Source organism: Papio anubis, chromosome 12, assembly GCF_008728515.1.
Source record: "Papio anubis isolate 15944 chromosome 12, Panubis1.0, whole genome shotgun sequence".
NCBI lineage: Eukaryota > Metazoa > Chordata > Mammalia > Primates > Cercopithecidae > Papio > Papio anubis.
Window position 1 is genome coordinate 110,687,148 of NC_044987.1, and position 27,481 is coordinate 110,714,628.

General features: G+C 55.5%; 2 protein-coding genes across 5 annotated transcripts; one reads left to right on the forward strand and one right to left on the reverse strand.

Annotated features, from left to right (window-relative positions):
• Positions 1-77: 77 nt before the first annotated feature.
• On the forward strand, positions 78-13,142 carry TMEM132A (transmembrane protein 132A). Of its 2 annotated transcripts, XM_003909748.3 has the most exons (11): positions 78-543; positions 3,021-3,235; positions 3,457-3,675; positions 4,628-4,959; positions 6,520-6,669; positions 7,676-7,871; positions 7,970-8,113; positions 9,537-9,739; positions 10,471-10,747; positions 11,234-11,425; positions 11,848-13,142. In XM_003909748.3, exons 1-11 carry the CDS (start codon positions 444-446, stop codon positions 12,889-12,891), a joined length of 3,072 nt encoding a protein of 1,023 aa, XP_003909797.1. In that variant the 5' UTR covers positions 78-443; the 3' UTR covers positions 12,892-13,142. The 2 variants fall into 2 exon arrangements, with proteins under 2 accessions (XP_003909797.1, XP_009184186.2); XM_009185922.4 differs by lacking the exon at positions 78-543 and having other exon boundaries at positions 577-3,235.
• On the reverse strand, positions 13,069-27,479 carry SLC15A3 (solute carrier family 15 member 3). 3 transcript variants are annotated; one of them, XR_004177567.1, is made up of 8 exons: positions 26,698-27,438; positions 22,744-23,033; positions 19,931-20,087; positions 18,310-18,420; positions 17,394-17,562; positions 15,749-15,907; positions 13,853-14,040; positions 13,069-13,358 (listed from the first exon to the last, which is right to left on the reverse strand). XR_004177567.1 is itself a non-coding variant. In XM_003909749.5 (8 exons), exons 1-8 carry the CDS (start codon positions 27,253-27,255, stop codon positions 13,204-13,206), a joined length of 1,746 nt encoding a protein of 581 aa, XP_003909798.1. In that variant the 5' UTR covers positions 27,256-27,479; the 3' UTR covers positions 13,069-13,203. The 3 variants fall into 3 exon arrangements, 2 of the variants coding, with proteins under 2 accessions (XP_003909798.1, XP_009184187.1); XM_003909749.5 differs by having other exon boundaries at positions 13,853-14,008; positions 19,931-20,078; positions 26,698-27,479; XM_009185923.4 differs by having other exon boundaries at positions 13,853-14,008; positions 26,698-27,429.
• Between the last annotated feature and the right edge of the window lie 2 nt (positions 27,480-27,481).

A 27,481-nucleotide genomic window follows, 5' to 3' on the forward strand; every position in this document is an offset into this window, starting at 1 on the left:
TGTCCCTGAATTCAGGTGTCAGATGCCTTCACAGGTGAGCTGCTTGTGGGGGTGGGTGAGGCAGAGGAAGTGGCTTTTTCTTCCTTGGTCAGAAGCTTCCGAGAGGGAGAAACACAGAGGCGGCCGTCCTCTGTTGCTTCCTGGGACGTGGCCCTCTTCCCGACCTCGGTCGCCGGAGCGCGCAGGGGTTGGGAATCCGTAGGGCACTAGGACCCGGCGGGGCGGAGGGGGCAGCCCATGTGCTGCGATTCGCTCCCTCCCACCCCGCTGCTCCCGCTCCATTGTCTGGGAACTGCAGCCGCGGGGCGGGCGGCGGCGGCGGCGGCGGCGGCGGCGGGGACCCAGCGGGCCAGGTGTGGCTGGCGCGGAGCGGGTGCGGGAGATGCCGGGTGGGACCAGGGCCACCTGAGCCGCCCGCCTGGTCCCCGCCTTCTGTGGGAAGGATGTGCGCGCTGATGGCCGGGCGCGCGGCAGCGGCCCCCCGGGGGCCCTACGGCCCCTTGCTCTGCCTCCTGGTGGCCCTCGCCGTGGACGTCGTGAGAGGTCAGCGGGAGGGGAGGGCCGGGCCAGGGCGAGTGGGAGCGAGTGATGCCCGGGAGCCACGAACCTTCGGGTTCTCGGACTGAACCCTGAGCGGGGTCGCCCCGCAGCGCCCTGAAGGTCGGAGAGGTCTTGCCCTCGGGAACCTTTCCCCAGCCGCTCGCCCCTAAGGTTTCCTTCACCTTGCACGACCCGGCAACTCCTTCCTGACCCGCGGCGACCCGGGGCAGCCCGGCGCAGGAGCTTCCCTGTCCCGCACCTTCTGCGTGGGGCCCCTCAGCCCGGGCATCGAACCCAGTGGCCCCGGTCCCGGGCGCACTAACGTCATCCCCACTCCCTCATCTGTGGTCTGTAGCGCTGCACCCTCCTAGCCTCCTTCCGCCAACACCAACCCACCCCCCTCGGGAGTGGAAAGCAGCTCCTTTGCCTGGGACCTGCAAGATACACAAGCCCTCCCTCCGCCTTCCTCCAGGGGCTCCCTGACTTTGGCGTCTCCAGGGATGGCCGCATCCTTGCCTTCCAGGGCCCTTGGGAGGATTCCTGTCACTGGGGGAAAGGGCAGCAACTTCCCTGTTCTTCGGGGTGGGGGTCGGACTCCCTTGACCTGAGCTAGCTGGGCTGTGGCTGCAAGGCAAAGGATGCCACAGAAGACCAGGGGGACAGTGAAACATTGTCTGCCCTCCTCCCCACCGAGAGAGCCGAGCGCTGGGTGATGGGAGTCCGTGGGAGTCAGGCTAAGAGCATCTTGTAATTACGGAGGCAATGGAGTAGGAGGCAAATCTGAAGCCAGTGGCTGCCCCTAGGGAGCAGTAGTCACCTGTTACGCTTGGGGCAGGGGGCAGGGGGCAGGGAGAGCCTCTCAGTTATATGCTCCTTGGGGGGGAGGGCCAGGAAGGAGGTTGAAACCAATTCCCCCACCCCCACCCACAGTCCAGCTGTGGGGCTGAGAGGGAGCTAGCTGTGGGGTTGCTTTCAGCCACCTGCTCCCCAGCCCGAGGGACCCGGTGGGAGTCCTACTAGAGAGAGGAGGAAAACCTTGTCAAATCCATTACGCAGCAGCAATAATGCCTCCCCCCTCCAGACAGCACTCCACAGTTTACACAGCCCTGTCCTGTCCACAGTGTCACCTAATGCTTCTGCCCGTTGTACAAGTGAGGAAATAGGCTTCAAAATGTTAATGCCTGACCCAAGGTTCATCAATTTAAGTTCAGGTCTCCAGGCTCCCAGGAAATCCTCTCTAGGGAGAGCTTCCTAGTTTGGGGGAATTCCAGGATGAGCATGACAAGGTCCCTGGTTGATAGGAAGATTACTAATTCAGAGGAGGCACCCAGGGTTGCAAAAGACAGGAGACTGGTGGGAAGGTGAGTAACCAAGGAGGGCTTCCTTCAGAAGGAGGCCGTATTCACTCATGGCCCTGAATGAGGAGGGAGGTGCCACCAGGCAGAGCAGAGGAGAGGAGGTGTGCTCCAGGGCATGAAGCCTGCAGGGTGCACCGTGGCAGTGAAGAGTGGAGAGAGAGGTGGCAGGTGGAGAGGCCGGATGGTCTAGTGGCTAATGCCTGGGATGAACTCCCAGCTCCTTCACTCTCCAGCTGTGGAACCATAGGCAAGTTCCTTAACCTCTCTGCCTCATTTTCTACATCCACAAAATGGGATTCATCATAATAGAACCTGGTTCACAGAATTATTACAAAGACTCAAATAGTTCATACACATATAGTATTTAAATTCTCACCTGCATATAGCATTCACAAAATGCTAATTATTATTATTAGTGCTCATAGTTAGGGCAAACCAATATAGCCTTAGTGGTCCTTTGTCCTTCTGATGATTGATTATTTTGACAGTTGCCCCAGGTTCATGGTCTCCACCCCACCCCCAGGGCAAGCAAGTGCCTTCACAGATCTCTTCAGCACCTTCCGCACCTGTCCATCCCACACTTGCACTCGATACCAGTTGGTTCAGGGAAGAAGGGAGCAAGCTTGGAAAGATGCTTCAGGTTGCCATGGCAATGATGGGGGAGGAGGGGTGGATGCCCAGCAAAGCCTGGCCAAGGATTCAGGGCAGAGAAAGCTCACTTCATTACCATCTTTTACCACACTGGCCCAGTCTGGGGAGAGTTGTACCCCAGAAGTGCCTTGGTGTTAGAGGCGAGTAGATAGAGGGCAGGAGCTGGAGAAAAGCAGACATTGAGAAGGCTGTTGGAGAGAAGAAGACCAAGGTCTGTGGAAAGTAGAAGGAATGGCTGGGAAGTGTCCAGTCCTGGACTCAGATTTGAATCCTGGCTTTGCTACATGCTACCTGCGTGAGGCTCTTTAAGCCTCAGTGACGTCATCTGTGAAATGGTGGTGAGAGGGGAAGGGACATTTACAGCCCTTTTCTCCCTCCCCTGCCCACAACTACTGTGCCCCAGCATGGCGCTCAGGTCAGCCCCTGCCAGCTCTGAAGCTGTTGCCATCTCTCCCTCTTATCCCTCTTCAGTGGACTGTGGCCAGGCTCCCCTGGACCCTGTCTACCTGCCGGCAGCCCTGGAGCTCCTAGACGCCCCTGAGCACTTCCGTGTGCAGCAGGTGGGCCACTACCCACCTGCCAACTCCTCTCTGAGCTCCCGATCTGAGACTTTTCTGCTCCTGCAGCCCTGGCCCAGGGCCCAGCCACTTCTCCGGGCCTCCTACCCACCTTTTGCCACTCAGCAGGTAAGGAGGGGGCACCAGGGACTCTCAGGCTAACAGGACTCAGGGCCTGAGGTCTGCTGGGTATGGCTTGGGAGCATTCCCCAGCCCCTGCTGTGCTCCTCATAGTCCAGAGGGGGAAACTGAAGCCCACAAAGGTTCTCTTCTGCCAAGCTGGGATCCCATCTTCCTAGATCTTGCCCCGCAACCTCCTCTTTTGTTAAGCCCTCTCATTCTCCCTCCAGGTGGTCCCTCCTCGAGTCACTGAGCCCCACCAACGGCCAGTCCCATGGGACGTGCGGGCCGTGTCAGTGGAAGCGGCTGTGACTCCAGCGGAGCCACACGCCCGGGTTCTCTTCCACCTCAAAGGGCAGGATTGGCCACCAGGGTCTGGCAGCCTGCCCTGTGCCCGGCTCCATGCCACGCACCCTGCGGGCACTGCTCACCAAGCCTGCCGCTTCCAGGTGAGTATAGACAGGCCCCACCTAGGCTGGTCCTGCTGCAGCTGCATCAGCCAGGTGGTGGGCCCACCGCAGAGAGGAAGCCTCCACTCTTGGGACGCGTGGGGGTTGTGGACCACCGACTCCATTTCTGCCCCCACTGCTTTCAGTGCTATGAAAAGGTTATTTAGGGCCCCAGAGGGAGTTCAGTCCTTGGTGTGACTTTGAGCAAGTAACTTAATCTCTCTGAGATTCAGTTTCCTCATCTGAAGAATGGGGTGATAACAATTCCTACCTCATCTGGAGTTGGAGGAAGGAATAAGTGAGATGAATGTAAGGATAGCTTATGGCAGAGTAATCACTCAGCCAGTGTGTTTGCATTATTAGTATTACTTTTATAATTGCTGTTTCCACTATTTTGGAGTCTAGCACAGGACTCCATGGGAGAGGCATCTCTTGAGCTTTAGGATTCTGAGAAGAAGATTAGATTCTAGGCAGGATAGTCCTGGGCTTGGTTAGGGTGAGGCACTGGGATTGGCTTACTTTGTAATGAGACCTTTCCCAAAGTAATGGGCTCTTGCTCCAGTGCCCCAGAGAGATATTTGCCCCAATCATGTTCACCTACATGCTCTCCCTCCTTGCCACCCTTGCCGTAGGTCCCTAACCTTTGGACAGAGCCCGCTCTTCCCTATAGGAAGGCCCTCATTCTTTGTGTCGTTTTCTGTAATAAGTTCCCGCAAAGGTCTTTCCCAAGGTCTGAAGAGTGGTCTGCGGACATGCTCTGAAACCTAGACCTGGTTTGAAGCCCCAGCCATGTCGCCGGTTTGCTATGTCACCCAGGCGATGTCTCCGGCCCATGCCGGGCCTCCCTTTCATGAGCCCCTCCAGCTCTGGGTTTCCTGCCGTGGGTGCTGAGAATCCTGTTCCTCGCCCTGCGCCCACCCGCATGCCAATTACTGCTGTCGTGTCTTCACAGCCATCCCTGGGCGCCTGCGTGGTGGAGCTGGAGCTTCCCTCGCACTGGTTCTCCCAGGCCTCCACCACACGGGCCGAGCTGGCCTACACGCTTGAGCCTGCGGCCGAGGGCCCCGGGGGCTGTGGCTCCGGTGAGGAGAACGACCCGGGGGAGCAGGCCCTCCCAGTGGGGGGTGTGGAGCTGCGCCCAGCAGATCCCCCGCAGTACCAGGAGGTACCACTGGACGAGGCTGTGACTCTGCGGGTGCCTGACGTGCCAGTGCGGCCCGGCCAGCTCTTTAGTGCTACCCTCCTGCTTCGGCACAACTTCACAGCCAGCCTCCTGACCCTGCGGTGAGCACCAGGCCGTGGGGATGGGTGAGGGTGGGAACCTCTGCGGGAAGACTAGGGACAGGTACCTGCCTCTCTTGGGGTCCTTGCTGGAATCCTTGACCTCTGCAAAACATGTGTCCACCAAACTCCTTCCAGGTAAAAAGCCATGATTGTGCTGGTAGGAGCCCACCATGGGCACAGCCCTGGAATTAGAGTCAGAAGTAGGAAGCTGCCCCTCTCCCTGGCACCTCCCTGAGATTCCTTTATCCAATGGCGCTAACATGGTCCAGCTTCAGGGCAGCTGCAAGGCTGCAGGGAGGGGAACCCGCAAAGGGCTTAGAGACTGGAAAATGCAGTACCTAAGCGTGGACTCTTGCCCCAGTGCTCCGGAGGGATATTTGCCCCAATCATGTTCACCTACATGCTCTCCCTCCTTGCCACCCTCGCCGTAGGTCCCTAGGCTTTGGACAGAGCCCGCTCTTCCCCATAGGAAGGCCCTCATTCTTTGTGTCCTTTCCTTTTCTGTAATAAGTTCCCCCAAAGCAGCCCCCACCCACCTACCCAGTTCACCGGGCAAGGGCTTGCAGAGTACGACTTGCTTTTGGAGTCTAGCGCAGGAATTCATGGGTGAGACATCTCTTAGGCTTTAGGATTCTGAGAAGCCTGAGTTCCAGGCAGGATAGTCCTGGGCTTGGTTACGGTGAGGCACTGGGACTGGTTCACTTCGTAATGAGACCTTTCCTGAGGGTTGAAGAGTGGTCTGCAGACATGCTTTGAAACCGAGACCTCGTTTCAAGCCCTGCCTGGGTTTGTGCATGTCCCGTCTCTGTGTCTCCCCATCTCCTACGCCCTCCTATTCTCACTCTTATTAAGCAGATCTTTCCTAGACACTTGCGGCCTGCCAAGCCCTGTGTCTTCACTCTGCAGATCCAAACACGAGCAAGGGCCAGTCCCTGTCTGGCAGAAAGGGGCCCCCAGTGGTAGGGAAGGGAGCTGGATGGGCATGAATTGGATTAGAAGGCATGTGGGTGTGTAAGCACTGAGGGAGGTTAGCAGTGCTGTGGGAGCTTGGGTCACTGGGTGCAGTAAGGGGGAAATTCATCCCACCACTGGAAAAGCTTTCTAAAGGAAATGGTCTGTGAGTTGTTGGTGGCTTAAAGCATCAGCAGGTAAAGTAAGAAAGGGCAGAGCAGACTGAAGGCACAGACTGGGCAAAGACTTGGAGCCACGAATGAGTGCTGTGTGTGTGGGGAAGAACTTGTGTGTAGCTGAAGCAGAGAGTGCATGGAGAGATGTCACAGCCAAAGGTAAGGCTGAACCAGACCCTGGAAGGCCCCCGAATGCCAGGCTAAGGTTTGACCTTATGGGAAGTGGGGAGGCATAAGTGGTCTTTGGGTAGGGGAGAGCTGGAAGGTGTGAGCTGCACTGAGGCGGGGTCCTTCTGGGTTGGAGGATGGTGAAGAGGAGATTCAGACTGGAGCCGGGGAGGTCAGAGGGCTTCGGCCCCTTGTCTTTCCCCTTCAATCCAGCCCACACTTCAGCATCCACCTTGCCAAACTGAGCCTATACCCTCTTCCCCAGGATCAAGGTGAAGAAGGGGCTGCATGTGACAGCCGCCCGCCCAGCCCAGCCCACACTGTGGACTGCCAAGCTGGACCGCTTCAAGGGTTCCAAGCACCACACCACCCTCATCACCTGCCACCGTGCTGGGCTCACAGAGCCAGATTCCAGGTGGGCAGTTTCCTTCCACCCAGGGGGCAAGGGAGGGAGGGCTGGTTATAGAGTGCAGGTGGGCAGACTTGGGAGCTGCCATGCTGCCTCTAGATCCCCAGGTGGGAGACACAAGGACAGACTTTTTCAAGGCACAAAGCACAAAGCAGGCATCATTCATTCATTCATTCGGCCACTTATCTTCCCAGCCCCAGCCATGTGCCAGGCATAGTAAGTGTCTGTGAGTGTTATTCTAAGGGATGCCAACCAATCCTGTCCCCCAGGTACAGCCCTCATAGCCACTACTCCATCCCTCTGCTCCCACCAAATGGTTCTTTCTCTGGGCCATTCACATTTCCCCAAAAAGCCCAGCTGCAGTTCTGAACTCTTCTTATTCATGCCCTGAGCCTGGGTCAGGGCCATGGACTCGGTAGCCCCAGTTTGAATTCTGGTTCTGATGCTTTCGGGATGGGCAAAACCTGGGGCAAGCCAGTGAACATTCCCCTAACCAAGCCTCAGTTTCCTCACTTGTGAAATAGGAATAATAATGCATCCCTTAGCATTTTTGAAAATAAAGTACTGCATATCAAGCACCCAGGACGGTTCCCAGCACATAGATGTTTGTTTGATCAGAGGAAGCTTATCATTGAGAGGGTCGAGTGTTTGGTCCTGGGACCTGGAAGTGAATCTCCCGCATGCCACCTCAGTGGCTGTGGAAAGCAGAGGTCTGGGGGAAGCGGGCCCCGGCAGGCAGGGGAGCAAGCCACCTTGCAGGTGGGAGGTGGTTAAGTGGCTTCAAGGATCTTAGAGAGGCCAAGAGTGGGTCAGAGTTTGGGCTTCAGCGAGGATACTTGGGTTTAGATCCCAGCCCTGCTACTTTTTGCTGTGTGGTCTTAAGTGAGCTATATAACCTCTGTGCCTCAGTTTTCTCCTGTGTAAAATTGGGATAATCATGAATGTAGGAACAGCTGAGGCCATACCTGGCAGCTAGCGAGCACTTGGCTTCTCTCTCTCTTTTGGCTGGCAGTTCCCTTGAACTGTTTGAGTTCCTATGGGTGGACTTCGTGGTGGAGAATAGCACTGGTGGGGGCGTAGCGGTCACTCGCCCCGTCACGTGGCAGCTGGAGTACCCCGGCCAGGCCCCTGAAGCAGAGAAGGACAAAATGGTGTGGGAGATCCTGGTGTCAGAGCGAGACATCAGAGCCCTTATCCCACTGGCCAAGGTAAGGAGACCTCCATCTCTGCTGGGGGAGGCTGGAGGCCAAGTCCCAGGAGCCCATGAACTGAGGGACCTGGGGCTGAGCCCCTCCTCCACCCCCAGGCTGAGGAGCTGGTGAATACAGCACCACTGACTGGAGTGCCCCAGCATGTCCCCGTGCGCCTTGTCACTGTGGACGGCGGGGGGGCCTTGGTGGAGGTGACAGAGCATGTCGGCTGTGAGTCGGCCAACACGCAGGTCCTGCAGGTGAGTGGCAGGTACCCAGCTCATGTGAGTCTGCATTTGTGTGGGCACAGTTACACACACACCCCTTTCCTCCTTCCTCATGTGGGTCCCCAAGAGAACAGCTTCTTCTTGAGACCAGAAACCTCATGGGAGGAACCACAGCTTCAATTTCTTTTGTTCCAGCCACCTCTCTCCCAAATCAAGTAGGAGCCAAGTAACCCTAACAGTCCCCAACCTTAGACACTTTCATGCTCATTATTGCATGGGCAGGTGAGCTGGCCTGAGAGTTGAGAGCACGTACTTTGTGATCAGAAAGTTTTAGTTTGAAACACATCCTTGTTGTCAACCAGCTGTGTGATCATGGGCTGATCTCCTAACCTCTCTGAGCCTCGTTCCCTAAACTTTAAAATGGGAACATATCTTTGGGTTGTTGTAAGAATTAAAAGCACCTTAAGACAGTATTCGGCAGATAGCAGGAGCTGAAACAATGGCGCCTATTGCTGTTATAATATGTAATAATTATACAATGGTAAAAATTATTATTATTATTTCTGGTGATTGTGAAGCAAAAAAAAGGGGGGCGGGTAGAGGAACTTTCTTATCTTGAAGTTCTAAGAGGGGAAGCATGAAGCCTGCATGTATGCAAATCGCAGCCACCTGAAGGGAGAAGGTGCCTTTCCCCACTTGTGGCGCCCTTTGCTCAAATGTGTGTGGTTCCTGCTGGAGGGCCTTGGTGGGGAGATCTGCTTTGCCCCACCTCTGCCTACCTGGCTGTAGCTGGCTGCCAGGGGGCTCCAAGAGCAATGTCAAAGGCCAGCACGAATAAGGAGCCAAAGTTTTGGGTTCACACCCCTGCTCTGCCAGGAGGCAGACTGGTATGCAATGGCTAGTTCCCCTGACTGAGCCCCAGGGAAACTCAAGGAATGGCCCCTACAGTAAAATCTTACACGAAGAACAGGGGCTTAACCAACAATTCTGCTGCAACATGCATTCCTGTGAGACACAGAGCCGAACTCAGTGGGAGCCCATCCTATGGCCTGAGGTCCGGGCTGCTCTCTTCTGGCCCATGCCTTTTTTTTTTTTTAATCTATTTATTTATTTATTTGAGACAGAGTCTCACTCTGTCCCCAGACTGGAGTGCAATGATACAGTCCGGCTCATTGCAGTCTCAGCTTCCCAGGCTCAAGGGATCCTCCCACCTCAGCCTCCCCAGTAGCTAGGACTATAGGCACATGCCACCACCCCTGGCTGATGTATTGTATTTTTTGTAGAGAGGGGGTTTTGCCATGTTGCCCAGGCTGGCCTCAAACTCCTGGACTCAAGCAATCCACCCACCTCGGCCTCTCAGAGTGCTAGGACTACAGGCATGAGCCACCCACCGGGCCCAACCTCACACCTATCTTTAGTGGCTTAGCCCACCCACCTGCCCTCTGCCCTTCCACAGGTGTCTGAGGCCTGTGATGCCGTGTTCGTGGCTGGCAAGGAGAGCCGGGGCGCCCGGGGGGTACGGGTGGACTTCTGGTGGCGCCGGCTCCGGGCCTCGCTAAGGCTGACAGTGTGGGCCCCGCTGCTACCACTGCGCATCGAGCTCACCGACACCACCCTGGAGCAGGTCCGCGGCTGGAGGGTACCTAGCTCTGCCGAAGGGTGAGTGGAGGCCTGAGGAAGCTGGCAGGCCTTGGCGAGTCACACTAGGACGGAGAGGGCGCAGGGGACACAGCCATGGGCCCAAGTCGGGGTCTGAAAAACTGCTGCGTTGCTTGCAGTTCTTTCTGCCCACCTCCACCCTGGACCGCCCAACCAATGACAGCTTTCTGTGAAATTGCTGACGTCCGCATCCCTCTCCTTCCCTGCCTCATTTCTCCCTAGCACCCTCCACTTCCTAATCTACATCAGTACTGGTTAATATTGCCTGTCCATCCTTTCCACGCTCCTCCCCCGAGAATGTCAGCCCCTTGAAGCCGGGGTCTGTCTATGCTGGTCACTGCTATACCCTCAGAGCCTAAGATGACACAGAGCTCACGAAATGAACACCCTTGGAGGGGGCTCCCCAAAACCCAGGGCGAGGTGGCCCACGCCTCTGGAATCTAGCTTCCAGGCCCTTCAGAGAGTGAACGCCCCCAGGGTCCCCGAAAGAGAGTGTCTCCCCTGGGGTCCACTTGGGAGCAAGAGCGGTGATCGAGGCACAGCGCTGTTCCGGAGTGGGCTGGGGGTCGAAGGGCCTGACCCCAAGAGGGGCGGATGTCTGCCTTTGAGAAACAGGAGCCGCTGGCGATTAGGAGCCGCCAGGGAGGAGCTGGGGATCTTCAGCAGCTGGACCCTGGGCAGGCTGGGGCCGGGCAGCCCTGACAGCCAGTTCCGGCCTCCCCGCCCTGCAGGCCTGCGGAACCCGCCGCAGAGGCGGTAGATGAGACTGAGCGGCGCGCCCGTGGCTGCCACCTGCAGTACCAGCGCGCCGGTGTGCGCTTCCTCGCCCCCTTCGCTGCCCACCCGCTGGACGGCGGCCGCCGCCTCACGCACCTGCTTGGCCCCAACTGGCTGCTGGACGTGTCCCACCTTGTGGCGCCACATGCCCGCGTGCTGGACCCGCGTGTAGCCTCGCTGGAGGGCGGCCGCATCCTGGTGGGCCGGGAGCCCGGTGTCACCTCCATTGAGGTAAGCAGCCGGGGACCAGGAGAGCAGACCCCCTGAGAAGGGTGGAGGGGCCCCCAGAATGCCTGCGGGTGGGAGTAAGAGTGTGCCAGGAGTCCAGAGTGTGTGGGGGAGTTGTGAGGTCTAGGTCTGAGAGCAGTGGGATTGGGGATGGGTTCAGAATGGGGTGGCCGCATAAGCGAGGAAGCCCTCTAGCTATGGAGGGCTGAGGTGTGGGTAATGTGGGGACCAGGTCTTGAGGGAAAAGGGAACTGTCCCCTAGGTGTGGGATTGGAGTCTGAGTATGCACTGGGGTGCAAAGAGTAGAGGGAGAGTAGCCAGTGAGGCTGCTGGGAGCTCCTTTTTCCCTCTGGGTGGGGGCTGTCCGTGGCGAAGACCCCCCCACCTCCGGAGAGCAGCCTGTAAGGGTGTTGGGGGCACCCAGTTCCCTCTGGGTGGGGGCTGTCTGTATGGAAGGCTCCCCCACCTCCAGCTCCTTCCCACCCTCAGGTGCGTTCCCCGCTGTCTGATTCCATCCTGGGGGAGCAGGCCCTGGCTGTGACGGACGACAAGGTCTCAGTGCTGGAGCTGAGGGTGCAGCCAGTGATGGGCATCTCGCTGACCTTGAGCCGGGGCACTGCCCACCCCGGGGAGGTCACAGCCACGTGCTGGGCACAGTCAGCCCTTCCCGCCCCAAAGCAGGTGACAGTTGGGGGGGTCAGGGGGATGAGGTCAACATCTCCAGATGGGGGCTCATGGTAGAGGGGGATGGGAGGAAGGGGAACCTGGCACCTTGACCCCTTAGGGTTTTCAGAGTGAGGACTGACTCTGTGAGGTAGTGAGCTCTCTGCAGCTGGAGGTGATCAAGCAGTGGCTGGAGTATGGCAGTGGGAGGTTGGTTAGATGGCTCTAACTGAGGACCCTCCCAATAACTCAGACCCTAGGACTGAGTGGCAGACAGGTGATTGACACGAGTCCCCTCTCTCCCTGTGTTTTGTCTATCTGCCTGTGTCTCTGTTTTCTCTCTGGTCTCTCTTCCATGTGGCCTGTCTCTGTGGGAGTGGTTTCTCTGTGCATGCGTGCGTGCCCTCGCGTGTCTCTGCCTGTGTCTGTGTGCCCCACAGGAGGTGGCCCTTTCCCTATGGCTGTCCTTCTCTGATCACACTGTGGCCCCGGCTGAGCTCTACGACCGCCGTGACCTGGGACTGTCCGTCTCAGCCGAGGAGCCTGGTGCCATCCTGCCAGCTGAGGAGCAGGGCGCCCAGCTCGGGGTGGTGGTGAGTGGGGCAGGCGCCGAAGGGCTGCCGCTGCATGTGGCTCTGCACCCGCCCGAGCCCTGCCGCCGGGGCCGCCACCGTGTGCCTCTGGCCTCTGGCACCGCCTGGCTGGGGCTGCCCCCTGCCTCCACTCCAGCCCCTGCCCTCCCATCCAGCCCTGCTTGGAGCCCACCAGCCACAGAAGCCACCATGGGTGGTGAACGGCAGGCGGCAGGCAGTGTCGGGGACAACATAGGTGTGAGGGGCAAGTTTGAGCGGGCAGAGGAGGAGGCCAGGAAGGAGGACACCAAAGCCAGGGAGGAGGAGGAGGAAGAGGAGGAGGAGATGGTCCCTGCCCCTCAGCGTGTCACCGACCTAGAGCTGGGCATGTACGCCCTGCTGGGAATCTTCTGCGTGGCCATCTTCGTCTTCTTGGTCAATGGTGTGGTCTTCGTCCTGCGCTATCAGCGCAAAGAGCCTCCCGACAGTGCCACTGATCCCACCTCCCCCCAGCCCCACAACTGGGTCTGGCTGGGCACTGACCAGGAGGAACTGAGCCGCCAGCTGGACCGGCAGTCCCCTGGCCTGCCCAAGGGGGAGGGGGGCTGCCCCTGTGAGAGTGGGGGAGGAGGGGAGGCCCCTACCCTGGCCCCTGGCCCTCCTGGGGACACCACCAGCTCCTCAAGCACCCTGGCCCGAAAGGAGGCTGGGGGGCGGCGGAAGCGAGTAGAGTTCGTGACATTTGCGCCAGCCCCTCCAGCCCAGCCACCTGAGGAGCCTGTAGGGGCCCCTGCTGTGCAGTCCATCCTTGTGGCAGGCGAGGAGGACATCCGCTGGGTGTGTGAGGACATGGGGCTGAAGGACCCTGAGGAGCTTCGCAACTACATGGAGAGGATCCGGGGCAGCTCCTGACCCTCCACAGCCACCTGGTCAGCCACCAGCTGGGGCAACAGCGGTGGAGGTCCCACCGAGCCTCTCGCCTGCCCCCCGCCGCTCGTCTGGTGCTTGGTGATCCAAGTCCCCTGCCTGGTCCCCCGCAAGGACTCCCACCCAGGCCCCCTCTGCCCTGCCCCTTGTCATGGACCATGGTCGTGAGGAAGGGCTCATGCCCATTATTTATGGGAACCATTTCATTCTAACAGAATAAACCGAGAAGGAAACCAGAGCTGGGACTGCTGCTGTCTGTCTGGTGGAGTGAAGCAAAGGGGCTGGAATGGGGTGTGTTCAGCCCCTGTCCCTGCTGAAACAGCTGTGGGAGGCTGGGCCCTGGGACACCCTCTCATAGCGTCCAGCGATCCAGACAAATAGGAGAGCCGTGACAGCCTGAATGCCAGCCAGCAGGAAGAAGTAGAGGTCCATCCGGCAATTGTTGATGTTCCCTGGGGAAAGGAGGGGTTAGATTTGGGTCAGGACAGGGATCCTCTGACTTGCACCCTGTGCCTGCCATGTCCCAGCCCTGGGGCTGGCAGCTGAGGCCATGTGGGCGGTGGTGGGATCTGAAGACGCTGGACAGATACCCGCTAATGTCTGGCTTCCTGAAGGTCTCCAGGGGTATCTACAATTCCTCTTCAGCTATTCAGAAGGGGGTGTGAAATACAAACGCCATGAGAAGGGTAACCTTTCAGCCAGAAATGGCAGAGTTCCAGAAGCAGTAAGGAGCCTTGGAGGTCCACTAAGTTCAACAGTTGGGGAAACAAAGGCCCAAGGAGGGAGGCCATGCTGTGGGTGACTGGCCAAGCCCAGACTAGAACCCCACTCTCCAAGTCTAGCCCACTTCTTGCTTCTGCCCAGAGTCAAAGCACTTAGCAGTTGCCACCTCCTTTCCAAGCCTCCCTCCACCCATGTCCCACTCCTGGGGAGGCCCCATACTCACCGAAGTCCTCAGGGCAGTGCAGCCAGCCCCCAGGCAAGGACAGCAGTGCCACTAGGCTGGAGCCCAACAGTGAGCCCACCCCCGACAGGCAGAAGAAGATGCCCATGATGGCGCCTTGCATGGAGCGCGGGGCCTCTGAGTAGGCAAACTCCAGGCCTGCGGAGAGGGAGCAGAGATGATCTCAGGGCCTGGTACAGGTGCAGAGAACAGGCTCAGGCCCCTGCCTGCTGCCCCCACCAAGCCACCCTCCAGGCTTCCCTTGGATGCCTGTCCACTCAGTGGCAATGACAGCACCTATGCATCAATGCCGCCTTTCCCTCTGCCCTGCTCACCTGCCTCCTGGCTGAACCCCTGCACCGGGGTGCTCCATGTGCTGCCCCAGGAGCTCTGTCTCCCCTCCTCCCCTTCCTGCTAGGTCGCTCATTTCAGTGACAGCACCATCTTTACTTCCTCTCTCTCCCCACCATCTCTGCCCACCTTCAATGTCATCGTCGAATCGTTTTGATATAACCTCTGAAATCTATTCTAAATGTATGTCCTTCTCTCTGTTTCCTCTTCTCTGGGTCCAACCCCAGTCCTCGTCACTTTCTGCAAATGCCTCTTAAACTCCCCTGACTCCTGTCCTCCTCACACAGCCAGGAGCATCTGTCTAAAGCATCTCGGATGGGGTCCTCTCCCGGCCTAAACCCCCTGGAGGGGAGGGGCACTGTTGCCTTCAGGAGAGATCCCAAGGTTCAGGCTCAGCCCACAGATTCGACGCCTCCACTGCACTTCCCTTGCCCTCCAGTCCTATCCCCCACACTTCCCAAAGGCTTGGGTCTTTTTTTTTTTTTTTAGACGGAGTCCCGCTGTGTCTCCCAGGCTGGAGTGCAGTGGCGTGATCTCCTCACTGCAAGCTCCGCCTCCCGGGTTCACGCCATTCTCCCGCCTCAGCCTCCCAAGTAGCTGAGACTACAGGCGCCCGCCACCACGCCCGGCTAGTTTTTTGTATTTTTAGTAGAGACGGGGTTTCACCATGTTAGCCAGGATAGTCTCGATCTCCTGACCTCGTGATCCACCCGCCTCGGCCTCCCAAAGTGCTGGGATTACAGGCTTGAGCCACCGCGCCCGGCCAAGGCTTGGGTCTTTGCTTATGCTGTTCCCTCAGCCTGTAAGACCCCTCCTCCTACCCACTCACCTGCCTGCCTCCCCTCCATGCTTAAGGGCTCCCACCACACTCTGCCCTGACTTCCACAGCACTCCACTGGCTCACTGTTTGCCTGACTCTCTCCCCATCTGAGTGAGCTCCCAGGGTCAGTTTTTTCATTACATCTGACCCAGCCTAGCCCTGGGCCCGCAGCTGAGGAAGCTCTTGGGTTTTTTTTTGCTGCCTGAAGGGCCTGCCCCAGCCTTGCAGCTCTAGCTCCCAGCCCAGGGAAGGGGGTTGGGAGGGTGGGGAGCGAAGGACACAGAAATCCATTATTATGACCCAGAGTACTGTGTGCTATGATAGAGAGATGAACACGGGGCGGGAAGGGAGGGCCCCTTCCTCCCAAGGACCTTGGTATTTAGGCTCAGAATTGAAGGGGAAATCAGAGTTCACCTTCAATCTAAGGTAGAGGGAACAGCAACTTCAAAGACACAGAGGGTGGAGAACCTGGCACCAGGGGAATACGTGGAGAGCTGGTGTGGGAAGTGCCTTGCTTGCCTCCAAATCCCCAGCGCCTGTTACAGTGGCTGACTTGAACCAGGTGCCAATACTAGATCCCAGTTGAGTGACAGAGCCCTGGTCAGAAAACACTGCCTTCCTCCGTGCAGATGGGCCCTGGAGGCTGCAGCCCTGGGGCCCCTGACTTTGAGGTGCCACTGGGCAGAGCCCATCACTGGTGTAGGAGCAGGGGAGGGGATCCAGGGTACCTGGGATGCTGGCAAAAATCTCGCTGATCCCAATGAGCAGGTACTGAGGGATCTGCCACCAGATGGACAGTGGTGCCGCGTTGTACAGGACCTCCCCAATCTCCTGGGACACGGTTTGGTTGTGGTGGATGTAGTGTAAGCGCTCCATCTCCAGGACTCCTGGTGGAGAAGCAGAGGGGGATTATAGTCAGGCCCACCCCAGGCAGCTTAGCCCACAGCAGAGCTTGTACATGGCAGGGGTGGGGTGCTCATGAAGTAGCCAAAGATTAAGCATCAGGCAAGGAAAAGAATCCTGGACTCGGGGTGGAGGAGGAGGCCAAGATGTGACCAGCTCTTCCCTTTTGGAGTTGGCTGCTAGAAGCTCCGAGCTGAGTTTTGCACTCATTAACAACTCTCATTAATGGAGAACCTGTTATGTGCTAGGCATTTACTATGCATCCTTGCTGGTGAAAAAAGTGCAACAGGTTAAACAACCAGCCCACAGTCACACAGCTGATAAGTAGTCAGGGCTGGATTTGAGCTCTGGTGTGTCTGGTTTCAAAGCTGGCCTACTTTCCACGATATCACATGACTTCTCTACTGCAACGTCAAGTACTGCTGTAGTGTTTCTAACCTGGCTTTCAAATTTAATTATGTTATCTCCTTCTCCTGCGTTGCTTGGGAGATAGCTGTGCTCTAGTGGAATAAACATTGGACATGGAGTTGGGGGACCTGGGTTCCCAGCCTGGCTAGCTGTGTGACCTTGGGCAAATCACTTAACCTCTCTAGACTCAGTTCCCTTATGCAAGAAGCAGGAATAACATTCCCAGGACTATTGTGAGGATAAAATAGGACAAACTGCTTTAAGGATATAGCTGGAATAAAATCTAGTTGGGTTTTCACACTTTCAACACAATACCATTTATATGGAGGTTTCATTTCTCCAGCTCACACTTGTGATCCAGGCACACTACTGAGTGCTTTACAGACTTCATCTCCTTTAATCCTCACAACAACCCCCATCAGACTGAGTTCCACGAGGGCAGAGCCCTGCTCAGGGCCCAGATGATACCTGTCCCCATTTTAGAGACCTGGTCTCTAAAACAGGTGAGTTTAGAGACTCACCTGTTCCCCCTCAGAGACTCTAAGGAACTTCAGGGTTATAAAGTTACAAGTAAAAAGGGTTCAGGTTTGCGCAACAGTGTGAAAGACTTCTTTAGCTGCCCCCTCCCACCCCCACCCTCAACCCCCACGTTGTAACAAATGGCTCCAGATCCTTTTAAAACGAAGAAGGAAGAGAAATTTCTTTTTAAGTCTTCTTTTGCCACTAAGTGGAAAATTCCTTCAACACATTTATGGAGGGCCCACGTGCATGTTCATAGCAGTGAATAAAAAAGAATAACAATCCCTGCCTTCAAGGAACTTATAATTCACTGGGGAAAGTATTTGTTCCTCTCTTGGCCTGAGTTTCCTCTTCTGCCAAAATGAGGGGCAGCTGGACTAGATAGGAGGGTCTCTTTCAGCTTGCACCTCCGGGAAGCCAACACGCACGCCCACTGGGAGAGGCTGAACTTGGCCCAGGCTACCACTTCAGCATCAGCCCATGGTGGAACCAGACTTCCCCAAGCCCAAAGTTCAGCCCCCTGCCCCACACCGCTCTGCACACCTGCCACAATGACGGAGGTAAAACCAAACAACATCCCCAGAGCCATCTTCTGCAGAGCAGATGGAAGCAGCTTGCACCGGAGCAGCAGAGGGTCGATCAAGCGGTCCTTCAGAGGGACCAGAATCAGCACCACCACGACGTTGGCCAGGAGGAGCCAGGCTTCCGGGATCTGGGCGGGAGGAAGTCAAGAGAGGCAGGCTAGCAGCGTGGAAGGAGCCTGGCTGCAGTCAGGAGACCTGGACTCTAGACTGGCCCTGAGTGACCCAGGGGTCCCGCTCCTTCCCCTCTCTGGAACTCACATTCCTCAGTTGTGTAGCCAGGGAGTGGGATTATATAGAGATGGCAGATAGGTTCCTCTTGTATTCTAACTTTTATCAGTTGGTAGTGGCTGATTACGGAACATTTATGGGCTCAGCATAAAAAAAGTCATGATTGACTAGTGATGTCTGCCATAGGCACGGAAATGGAGTACAATGGCAAATTTCTCATTTATCTGCCAGCTCTGTAGATCATTCATTTCTTGAGTCTCTGAAATGCCAAGGAACTGGTTTAGAAAGCTCTGGGAAAGGCAGAGATCTAGGTATCTAAGGGTCCCAGAGAAACAGGAGACAAGGAAGAGTTGAAAAGGGACCTGAGTGTGCTTAATCTGAGGCTGCAGATTCGGCAGCGAGGCCTGCTTCAGAGCGGCAGCATGGCGGTGTGCAGCCGGCCTGAATTCCTTCAAGCAGGTGAGCGTCTTGGCAGGATCCCTGCGCTGTGACACAAGTTCTCCCACCCTCCAGGTGCTTTTCCTGTATCCCAAGGTTGCCTTGCAGCCAGGAAAGGGGAGTGTGAAGGCAGTTTCATTTGCTCCTCTTCTCAGAGGAAGCTGCTACCTGGCCTGAACTGGGTGCTGAACACATGCTTTATCTCTCACCGTATAGCTGCTGCCCTGGGCTCTCAGGGCCATGGAGATGTTGGACGGGTTGGCTGGGAAAATGTTTGGGATGTGGAGGTGAAGACCCTGCAGGACGTAGGTGGACTGCATCTGCCAAGAGAGACGGGGATGAGCCTGGAACAGAACTGGCCGTGCCCCCTCCCAGCTCCCAGGTGGCATTCCTCAGCCAGAGCACAGGGCAGTGGGGCAGCTGTCCCCTCTCCCAGTCTCAGGGAGATAGTCACTTTCCCACCCTCCTTTCTCCTACATAGCCGGGCTGAGCAGGGAGCTTCCTGCGCTCTGCTCTCAGGCCTGTAGGTAGTGCGTGCAGCCTTGTCCCGGAGCCCAGGCACAGCTGGTCTGACTCGTATTTGTGTCCCCAGGGCCCAGCACAGGGTAAGCATGGATAAATGTTTGTTGAAATGGGAAAGGTAACGGCTGCCCCCGCAGGGAGTTCTCATCTCACACTGAAACCAAGCTGAGTCCCACAGGTTGACACAAGCACTGCATAGACATGGACTTGCCGGAATGGCTCTGGACACAGCTGCAGGAGCAGGGCCCAGGGGCCACGTCCCATACCAGGCATTGCCCCTTTAGTTGCTACATAATGGAGTAGGATCCAGGAGACTCCCACCGGAAGCGCCAGGGCAGGGGAGGGCATGTGGGCTGCTCAGGGCAGCAGCCATTTACCAACTGGTATGGAAAGAAGTCAGTATCTGATTGGTATGACTAAGAATCAGCCATGGACACCCTCCCACCACAAGCCGCTGTCTCATCATAGACATACTCTGTGTGCCCCTAAGTAGCAGGCTGGGAGCTCCAACAAATGTTCCTGTGAATGGGACATGAAAGGCAATGATCTTATGGCCTGGGGGCTAGCATTAAGCTGCTGCCCACCCTCCTAACAATCACACACACACACACACCACTGACCTCCCCACTGGGAGTAATACGGTGAGTGGGAGGCAATAGTTCTCAACCCTGAGTGTCAGCATCATCTGAAAAGTTTCTTAAACTAGATACTTCCCCAGCAATTCTGATTCAATAGCCTAGGGTCGGACTTGGAATCTGTTTTTAAAACACAGCATATTTTTAAAAGCTCTGCCGGTGATTCTGAAGCACAGCCAGGTTGGGGAACCACTGTTGCAAAGTACCCACTTTTGTGAGCTTGCCCCTGACCTGCCTGCCGTGGGGCCTTGGGTGACTGACACAACTTCTCTAGGCCTCAGCTACCAAGTCGGACAATCTGAATGCGGCAGAGCTGGAAAAGCCTCTCGTTTAAGCCACCCGTCGTACATGTGAGGAAACAGGCCCAGAGAGATGAGGTGACTTATTCAAGGACCTAGCCTGGCACAAAGCCATCCCAGTAATTCAATTCCCGCAGGTGGTGTAGCAGGAGGAAGCCGTCTCCGGAGTTCCTCTTACCACACCACGCGAGGGAGTTGGATTGCTGAGATGGCTTTGTGCCAGGCCCCATGCTGGCTGGTACGGGGCAGCACCTCACTTAATTCCCAGACTTTCCCCCTTTCCACATGCCCTGGGCCTCTATGATGAGAACCGAAGCCATTCAGGTGGTGAGTGGGGAGCCAGGCCCCCAGAGAAAAAGGGGAGGGGTGCTCACCTGAAAGTAGACCATCCAGTAGGGCACCAGGGTCACCATGACGGGCAAGATCTTCACCAGCACCTGGAAGTTGGCGATGTCCTCTTGCAGGGAAGCCCCAGGCTGGGGAGACCTCTGGTCAGGCAGCAGGCGGGCACCTTGACGGTCTCTGTGGGACCTCAGGGACAGCAGATAAAACAGCAGTCGAGGCTTGGCTTGGTGGCTCACGCCTGTAATCCCAGCACTTTGGGAGGCTAAGGCGGGTGGATCACCTGAGGTCAGGAGTTCAAGACCAGTCTGGCCAACATGGTGAAACCCTGTCTCTGCTAAAAATACAAAAAGTAGCCGGGCTGTTTTGGTGTGCACCTGTAGTCCCAACCCAGGAGGCTGAGACAGGAGAGTTGCTTGAACCTGGGAGGCGGACATTGCAGTGAGCCAAGATTGTGCCACTGCACTCCAGCCTGGGCAACAGAGCCAGACTCCCTCTCAAAAAACAAGCAAACAAACAAACACAGCAGCCATAATCTTTCCCACCACCTCGGCCACCGTTTTCACTCCCACCATCACCCTGTAATTTAATCCTCCTCTCAGTATCAGCATGTCCCTGAAATCAGTGCCCTCATCTCCTCCACCCCACCTTCGCCATCATCACCACCATCGCCAAGGCCAGCATCCTTCCTATCATCACCTTTAGTAAGGTGGCTGCTGTCAGCAGAATCATCCTCTCCACAGTTTCCATTCCCATCACCATCACTCTTTTTCAGTGTTGGCACCACCACTGCCAATATTATTCTATTCTCTCTTTTGTTGCAAACGTGCCTAGCCAAGACCCATTCTGCTCTAGAGCTGCGGCCCCTCTGGGTCCTGAGGGAAGTAAGACCAGAGACTCTGGAAAACAGTCTGAAGGGATTTTTTGGCTCGTAGCATCAATTTGCCACAGGAACCAGGGGAGCCCCAGTCCAAGCCTGACTGAGAGTGAGAGACGCTGTCACAGATTTGATACACCAAAATTCCCCCTACTTGCTGTCTCAAGTCCATCCTCCTCAACAGTCAACATGACAACCCTCTCCCTCCACGACAAGGCATAGAGAGTGGAGAGGTGGGGGTAGAGGGAACATCAGTCGGCGACAGGATTGATCAATCACTGCTGCAACCTTTACCCTTTGCCCTTTGTCCTGAGAGCTTTCTGACCTCTTTTTGTCCAAGAGCCTTGCATCGTCCTTTGAGATTCCAAAAGGGACAATACTAGTGTGGTCATCTTCAAAGACAGTCACTGTCAACTCCACCCTTCCCAGCGTGTGCTGCCATTTTGCCACCAACAGGCAGAGTTTACTTTTCCTGCCATTGTTTCCCTGCTGGCCCTGTGACGCCTTTGACCTGTTAGAATGAAGCAGAAGTGGTGGTCTGGGACTTCAGCGCCTCTTAAGGGCCTTAAGAAGACCTGTAACTTCTGCTTTCTTCCCTCTTCTGCATTCTTGGAATGCTCCCTCCTCCTGCAACCCTCACAAGATGCTGTGAGAAGTTCAAGCCACACGGTAAGACCACATGAAGGGGAACCAAGGTGCTCTGGTCCACATAGTCCCAGCTGAGTTCCCAGCCAACAGCCCACGTTGACCGCCAGCCATGTAAGTGAGCAGACTCAGATGTTCCAGCCCTTTCCAGGTCCCAAATGACTGCAACCCCAGTGCCATCATGAGAAACAGAACTGCCCTACTGAGCCCAGTCACTCAGAACTGGGAGAGGAGATAACAAGGTCATTTAAATCAGTAAGATCTGGTGTGGTTTGTTAGGCAGTGATAGATAATGAAAACCACCACACTTCTTGGCTCCCGACAACTTACAAACCTCTAGCAATATGCCAAATTGGGGAAAGCATGTTCTTCACCTTTTTCATCTAGATCCTATTGACAGGAGCTGTAACTGGTTGCAAGGTCTGGAGACAGATTTGCTTAGCATAAGTAGACAGTTAATTTAGGAAGGTGAGGAGCAAAAGGAAGCCATGGGACCTAAGGTCATTCAGAACCTTCCTCCCTTGGATATCAGCTAATGGGGAGGGAGCAAGTTTGGTCGATTTGCTAAGATGCTGTGATGGTTAGTAATAGGGTAATGTGAAATTATTCACATTATATCCCAACAGCCTTCACTGGAACCATCATCCCTCATCCCCTCCTTTAATGCCATTGTCATCCCCATTGCCAATGTTTGTGTCTTCAGTGTAGATACCAACGCCATCATCCTTATCCTTACTACCATCTTCACTGTCAAGACCCTGATCATCCTCACACTTCCTTTTTTTTCTTTTTTCTTTCTTTCTTTCTTTTTTTTTTTTTTTTTTTTTTTTCTGTTCTGTCACCCAGGCTGGAGTGCAGTGGCACCACCTCCTGGACTCGATTGATCCTTCTATGTCAGCCTCCCAAGTAGCTGAGACCACAGGCACACGCCACCACACCCCACTCATTTTTGTAATTTTTTTGTAGAGATGAGTTTTCACCATGTTGTCCAGGCTGGCCTCAAATTCCCGGGCTCAAGAGAGCCACCAGCTTCAGCCTCCCAAAGTGCTTAGAGAGATAGCCACTACCCCCAGCCCCATCCTCACACATTCTATACGTAGATGGCCACCAATAATACCACCACCACCACCACCACCACCACCACTACCTTGACCTCCGTCCTCAGTCACAGTGGGCAGCTCTGGCCCACTGGAGAGCAGATCATCGTAAAAAGCTATCACTGTAGCCGAACCAGAACATCTGCAATCCAGACCATCCCTCCCCAGAAGCAGTCCAGCGCTTCTCCAAGCTTGGAGGCTCCTGGCACCCAGAGCCCCTCCTTACCTGGCCAAGTGTCGTTGCCACAGCTGGGGGCAGCAGTTTTGGAGAGCAAGCTTAAGCATAGAGGACACTTGGCTGCCCATGGGGGGCTTGGTGATGAAGACGGGTGTAGCAAAGAGGAAGATGAAAAATGCCAGGCCCACACAGCCCACAGGGATGCTGTAGCCCAGCAGGAAACTGATGTTCTGCTGAATAAAAGCCACCACCAGCAGCGACAGCACAGCACCCAGGTTGATGCTCCAGTAAAACCAGTTGAAGAAGCGGCGGGTGGCATCGCGGCCGAGATCCATCACCTGCCATTCAGGAAGGGTTGAGAGTGAGGGCCAAAGGGGTTCGGGGCACACTCTGTACCCTACCCCTCCCTCGTACAGAGATACTTCTTGGGGTCAGTGGGTGGTGGGTGTTCCGACACTTTCCTAGTCTCTGATCACTAAACAGACACTCAGTAAATATTTGCTAAATGAATGAATGAATCCTTCTCTTGGGAGTCACTTGCTAAAGATCAGGACATTTGGCCCAGCTGCTTTTGCACACCCATGACACACATTGCTTTTTTATTGTTGCAGAGGAACACATACAACAGATGTCTCGGATGCCACTTGTTCATTTCTGGTTGATTTATCCCTTTGTCTTTGACTGAGCAACCTACACTATTCATTACTTCTGTAATCAGAAAAAAGCCAATAAAGATCTCAGTTTTGTTGCACATTATTAAAAATGTTGTATGCATATTATTGGAAGAGCAGAAGTCTGAGTGAGAATTTCCTCTGCAATTCAGAGAGGCAAGCAGAGAAACCTATTGTGACTCATCCTTTCACCCAATTTTTGTCCCACTGATATGCGGCAGAGGTGGTCCCAGGCACAGCCCCAAGAGTGAGTTCTGGCCTGGTGAAAAAAGCATTTTTTTTTCAGGCCTCCCAGCAAGGGTAGATGGGCTGAAAATCTTTACCCAGGATTCGGATCAATCAGCAACAGCCAGGCCCCAGGCCCCTTCTGGTCTGTTGGCTCCAGTTAGCTGCACTGGCTGCTCCCAAATCTCCTAGACCCAGGTCCCAGATTCTGACTCAGCAGGTCTGGGACAGGACCTGGGTATCTGCATTTTTAAAAAAAGCAGTGAGGACTAGGGGCCGTTTCAATGGAGAGAATAAATGCTTCTCTACATTGCTAAACCAGTCACCCTTTTGATATCCCTGCAAATCTCAGGATCCGTTACTGCCTTTCACCTAGAGATTTAAATTTCCACTAGCTGGGGAGATTTTGTCAAACTTTACTTTCTGTAGTTGCACTGAGGAAAATATAAGTATTTATTTTTCCTTTTTCAAAAGTGAAATTATAGTCCACATGGATGCACTTAAAACCACATTCCATTGGAGATTCTGGGGGTCCTCTTGGCAATGGGGAGGGAGGGGCATGCCAGCTCCCTGATAATTCTCGCTCTAGACTTTCAAGTAGAAAATTGAATAGGTCCCATTAGAAGCAGCCACTTCCATTTATTAATTGGAAGTAAATGAATATGACTATTGTAACTCTAAGGGGGAAGACCAGGAAGCCCATTCAGGATATAAATGAGTTCTTTTAGAATGAGCAGACACTTTGTCAAGAGTGATGGATGGCCCTTTCTGAAATCAGCAAGTGTGTGAAACACGCAGCTCCTGGGGTATAGCTATTGCCAGATGGTGCCAGTCCCACCCACCCCCACATCCCCCGTCTGACTGCCCCCCTGAATTCTGCAGCAGCTTCCTGCCTGTTGTGAAGTACCCGCTCTTGTTAACCCATACGCTGTCTACACTGCAGCCAGAGTCATTTTTGAAGACCTCAAATCCAGTGATGTGCATTCCTGCCTCAAACCATTTCGGTGTTTCTGCACTGTCCTAGGGATCAGGTCCCGACTTCATGAGGCAGCCTTGTGGCCTGCCTTTGCTCCACCCAAAGTTCATGCCCAGCCAAGGGGAGAATGTACAGGAGCTTCTATCACTATTGGTGCCATGGGAGGCTCTGCTCAGTGGCCTGGCCTCCAGAAGATCAATTCTGCCACAGGAGGTACTGGATGGGTGAGGCTCTCTGGAGGTCAACAGGGTCAAGGACACAGGTTAAGGGTACTGGGTTGGGGGTGCTAGTGGGATATCAACGAAATAACAGGATTAAAGGAAGATGAGAGATTCCCATTGACAAATATTGGGGGTCTCTAAGTCTGAAGGAATGTCAACAACAAGTAAGAAATGGCCAGGGTTGGCCGGTCGCAGTGGCTCACGCCTGTAATCTCAGCACTTTGAGAGGCTGAGGCAGGTGGATCACCTGAGGTCAGGAGTCAAGACCAGCCTGGCCAACATGGCAAAACCACATCTCTACTAAAAAAATACCAAAATTAGCCAACGTGGTGGTGGGCATCTACAATCCCAGCTACTTGGGAGACTGAGGCAGGGAGAATTGCTTGAACCCGGGAGGAGAGGTTGCAGTGAGCTGAGATCGCACCACTGCACTCCAGCCTGGGCAACAGAGTGAGACTCCATCTCAAAAAAAAAGATAGAAAGAAAAAGAAATGGCCAGGGTTGTCCTGGGGGCACGAAGTCATCATCAAAGGATCCTAAACAAGCTGGACAAGTGACTCCTTGCCAAGGACACTGGAAACTGCTTAGGTGCTGAATTGTGGGTGCTAACTGGATGAAATGATCCTTTTGAAAAATGTCCCCTTTATGAGTATAATATATGCAATCAAAGAACATTTGAAAAACTGAGACAATTAAGAAGAAAGTGCAATGAGTCCAGTGGCCTGATCATACTACTGTGACAATGTTTCTCCCATTTCCTTTCATTGACATCTCGTCTTTCCACATGGCTGCAGTCCTATCTGTATGCAGTCCTGCATCTGGCTTTTGCTCATATACACCATATGTAGTTATTTTAATAATATTACATTTTAGTCTAAAGTATTGTCTGATATCACACTGGGAACAGCTATCAAAATATAGCCGTGTTGTTGGGCATTTACTCATTCATTTAGCAAATAATTATTAAATTTCTTCTACGTGCCATGCTCTGTCCAAGGGGGAATGGAGAAAGGCTCAGAGGTTGAGCTAAGGGAGAAGATCAGGCAGCCCATTCGGGATATAAATAAGTTCTTGCCCATGCGCCTTCAGCTAGTGACGGGCAGAGCTGGGATCTGAGCAGGTCGGCCTGACAACCTCCAGCACTGCTGGTAGGAAGAGGCTGGCTCGATCCTGCCCTGCCTGCACATCCCCATAACACACAGAGGAGGCTCATGGTGGGACCTGGAGTCCAGCTGCCCTTACTCGACTGCTTGACCCTCCATGTCACCTTGGACGAGTTAATTAATGCCATGAAACCTCTCAGTGTCTTTCTCTGTAAAATGGGTATAATACTTCCTACCTCCTGGGTGGTGAAGAGTATTAAATCAGTTAAACAGTGAAAGTGCTTAGCATAGGGCCTACAAGTAGCTCAAAGAAGACCAACCCTTCCAGCGTGGTGGCTCATGCCTGTAATCCCAGCACTTTGGGAGGCGGAGGCAGGTGGATCATCTGAGGTCAGGAGTTCGAGACCAACATGGTGAAACTCCATCTCTACTTAAAAAAAAAAAAAATTAGCTGGGCCTGGTGGCAGGCCCCTGTAATCCCAGCTACTTTGGAGGCTAAGGAGGGAGAATCGCTTGAACCCGGGAGGCTGAGGTTGCAGTGAGCTGAGATCGCGCCATTGCACTGCAGCCTGGGCGACAGAGTGAAACCCCGTCTCAAAAAATAAAACCAACCAACAAACAAAAATAACCATGGTTATTCCCACTGCGGTTGCCATCGGTTCTGCAAGGGCTAGCACCCCTCTTCTTTCAAATCAGGAAACTAGGCGCAGGCAGGGGACGTGGTTTGTCTCAGGTCACGCTGGGGGTCAGCCCTCCTTCCCTCCACACCCGCCGGAATCGGCCGGGGCAGGCCTCCTGCCACTCACCTGGTCGGCACCGAAGGAGGTGAGGTTGCTCCGGACGGAGCTGGCGGCCAGGGCGATGAGCAGCAGCCCCGCGTAGAGGACGGGTGCGCAGTAGGGGCTGGGCGAGGCGCGCGGGCAGTCGGGCGAGGGGCAGGCGGGTCCCAGCGGCGACGCGGGCATCTCTCCGCAGAAGGAGCTGCGGCCGTCGGGGAAGGCGGTGGCGGGCAGCAGGCCCGAGGCGGCCAGGTAGAGCAGCAGGCTGAGCGCGACCGCGCGGTAGCGGCCCAGGTACACGTCGGCCAGCCAGCCGCCCACGGGCGCCAACAGGTAGGAGGCGCCCAGGAATACCAGCGCGGCGCGTGACGCCTGCTCGCCCGCCCAGTTGAAGTTGGTGCTGTTTAGGTAGAGCACGAGGTTGGCAGTGATGCCGAAGAAGGCGGCGCGCTCCAGCATCTCCACTAGCAGCACCGCCGCGCCCGCCGCTCGCCGCCACCGTCGAGGGCCCTGCACGCCGCGAGGCAGCAGCGGCCGGCGCTCCCCGGGCACGCGGGGCTGCTCCCGGGTGCGCGGCGCGGGCATCCTGGCTCCGGGCTGGGCCCCCCTCGGCTCTCCTCTCCCCGCCTCAGAGCCCTGCACTCCTGCCCCCGGGCCTCGGCCCTCTCCCCCACCCAACTGGCTGGCCCTCCTTTCTCACCGCTTTGGCCCACCCTTCCCTCCTGTCCCCTCTCCCTTTCTTGCCCTACCCTTCCTGTTCCTCCGCTCACTACCCGGACTCTACTACCTCCTCCCTAATTTTCAACTCCCC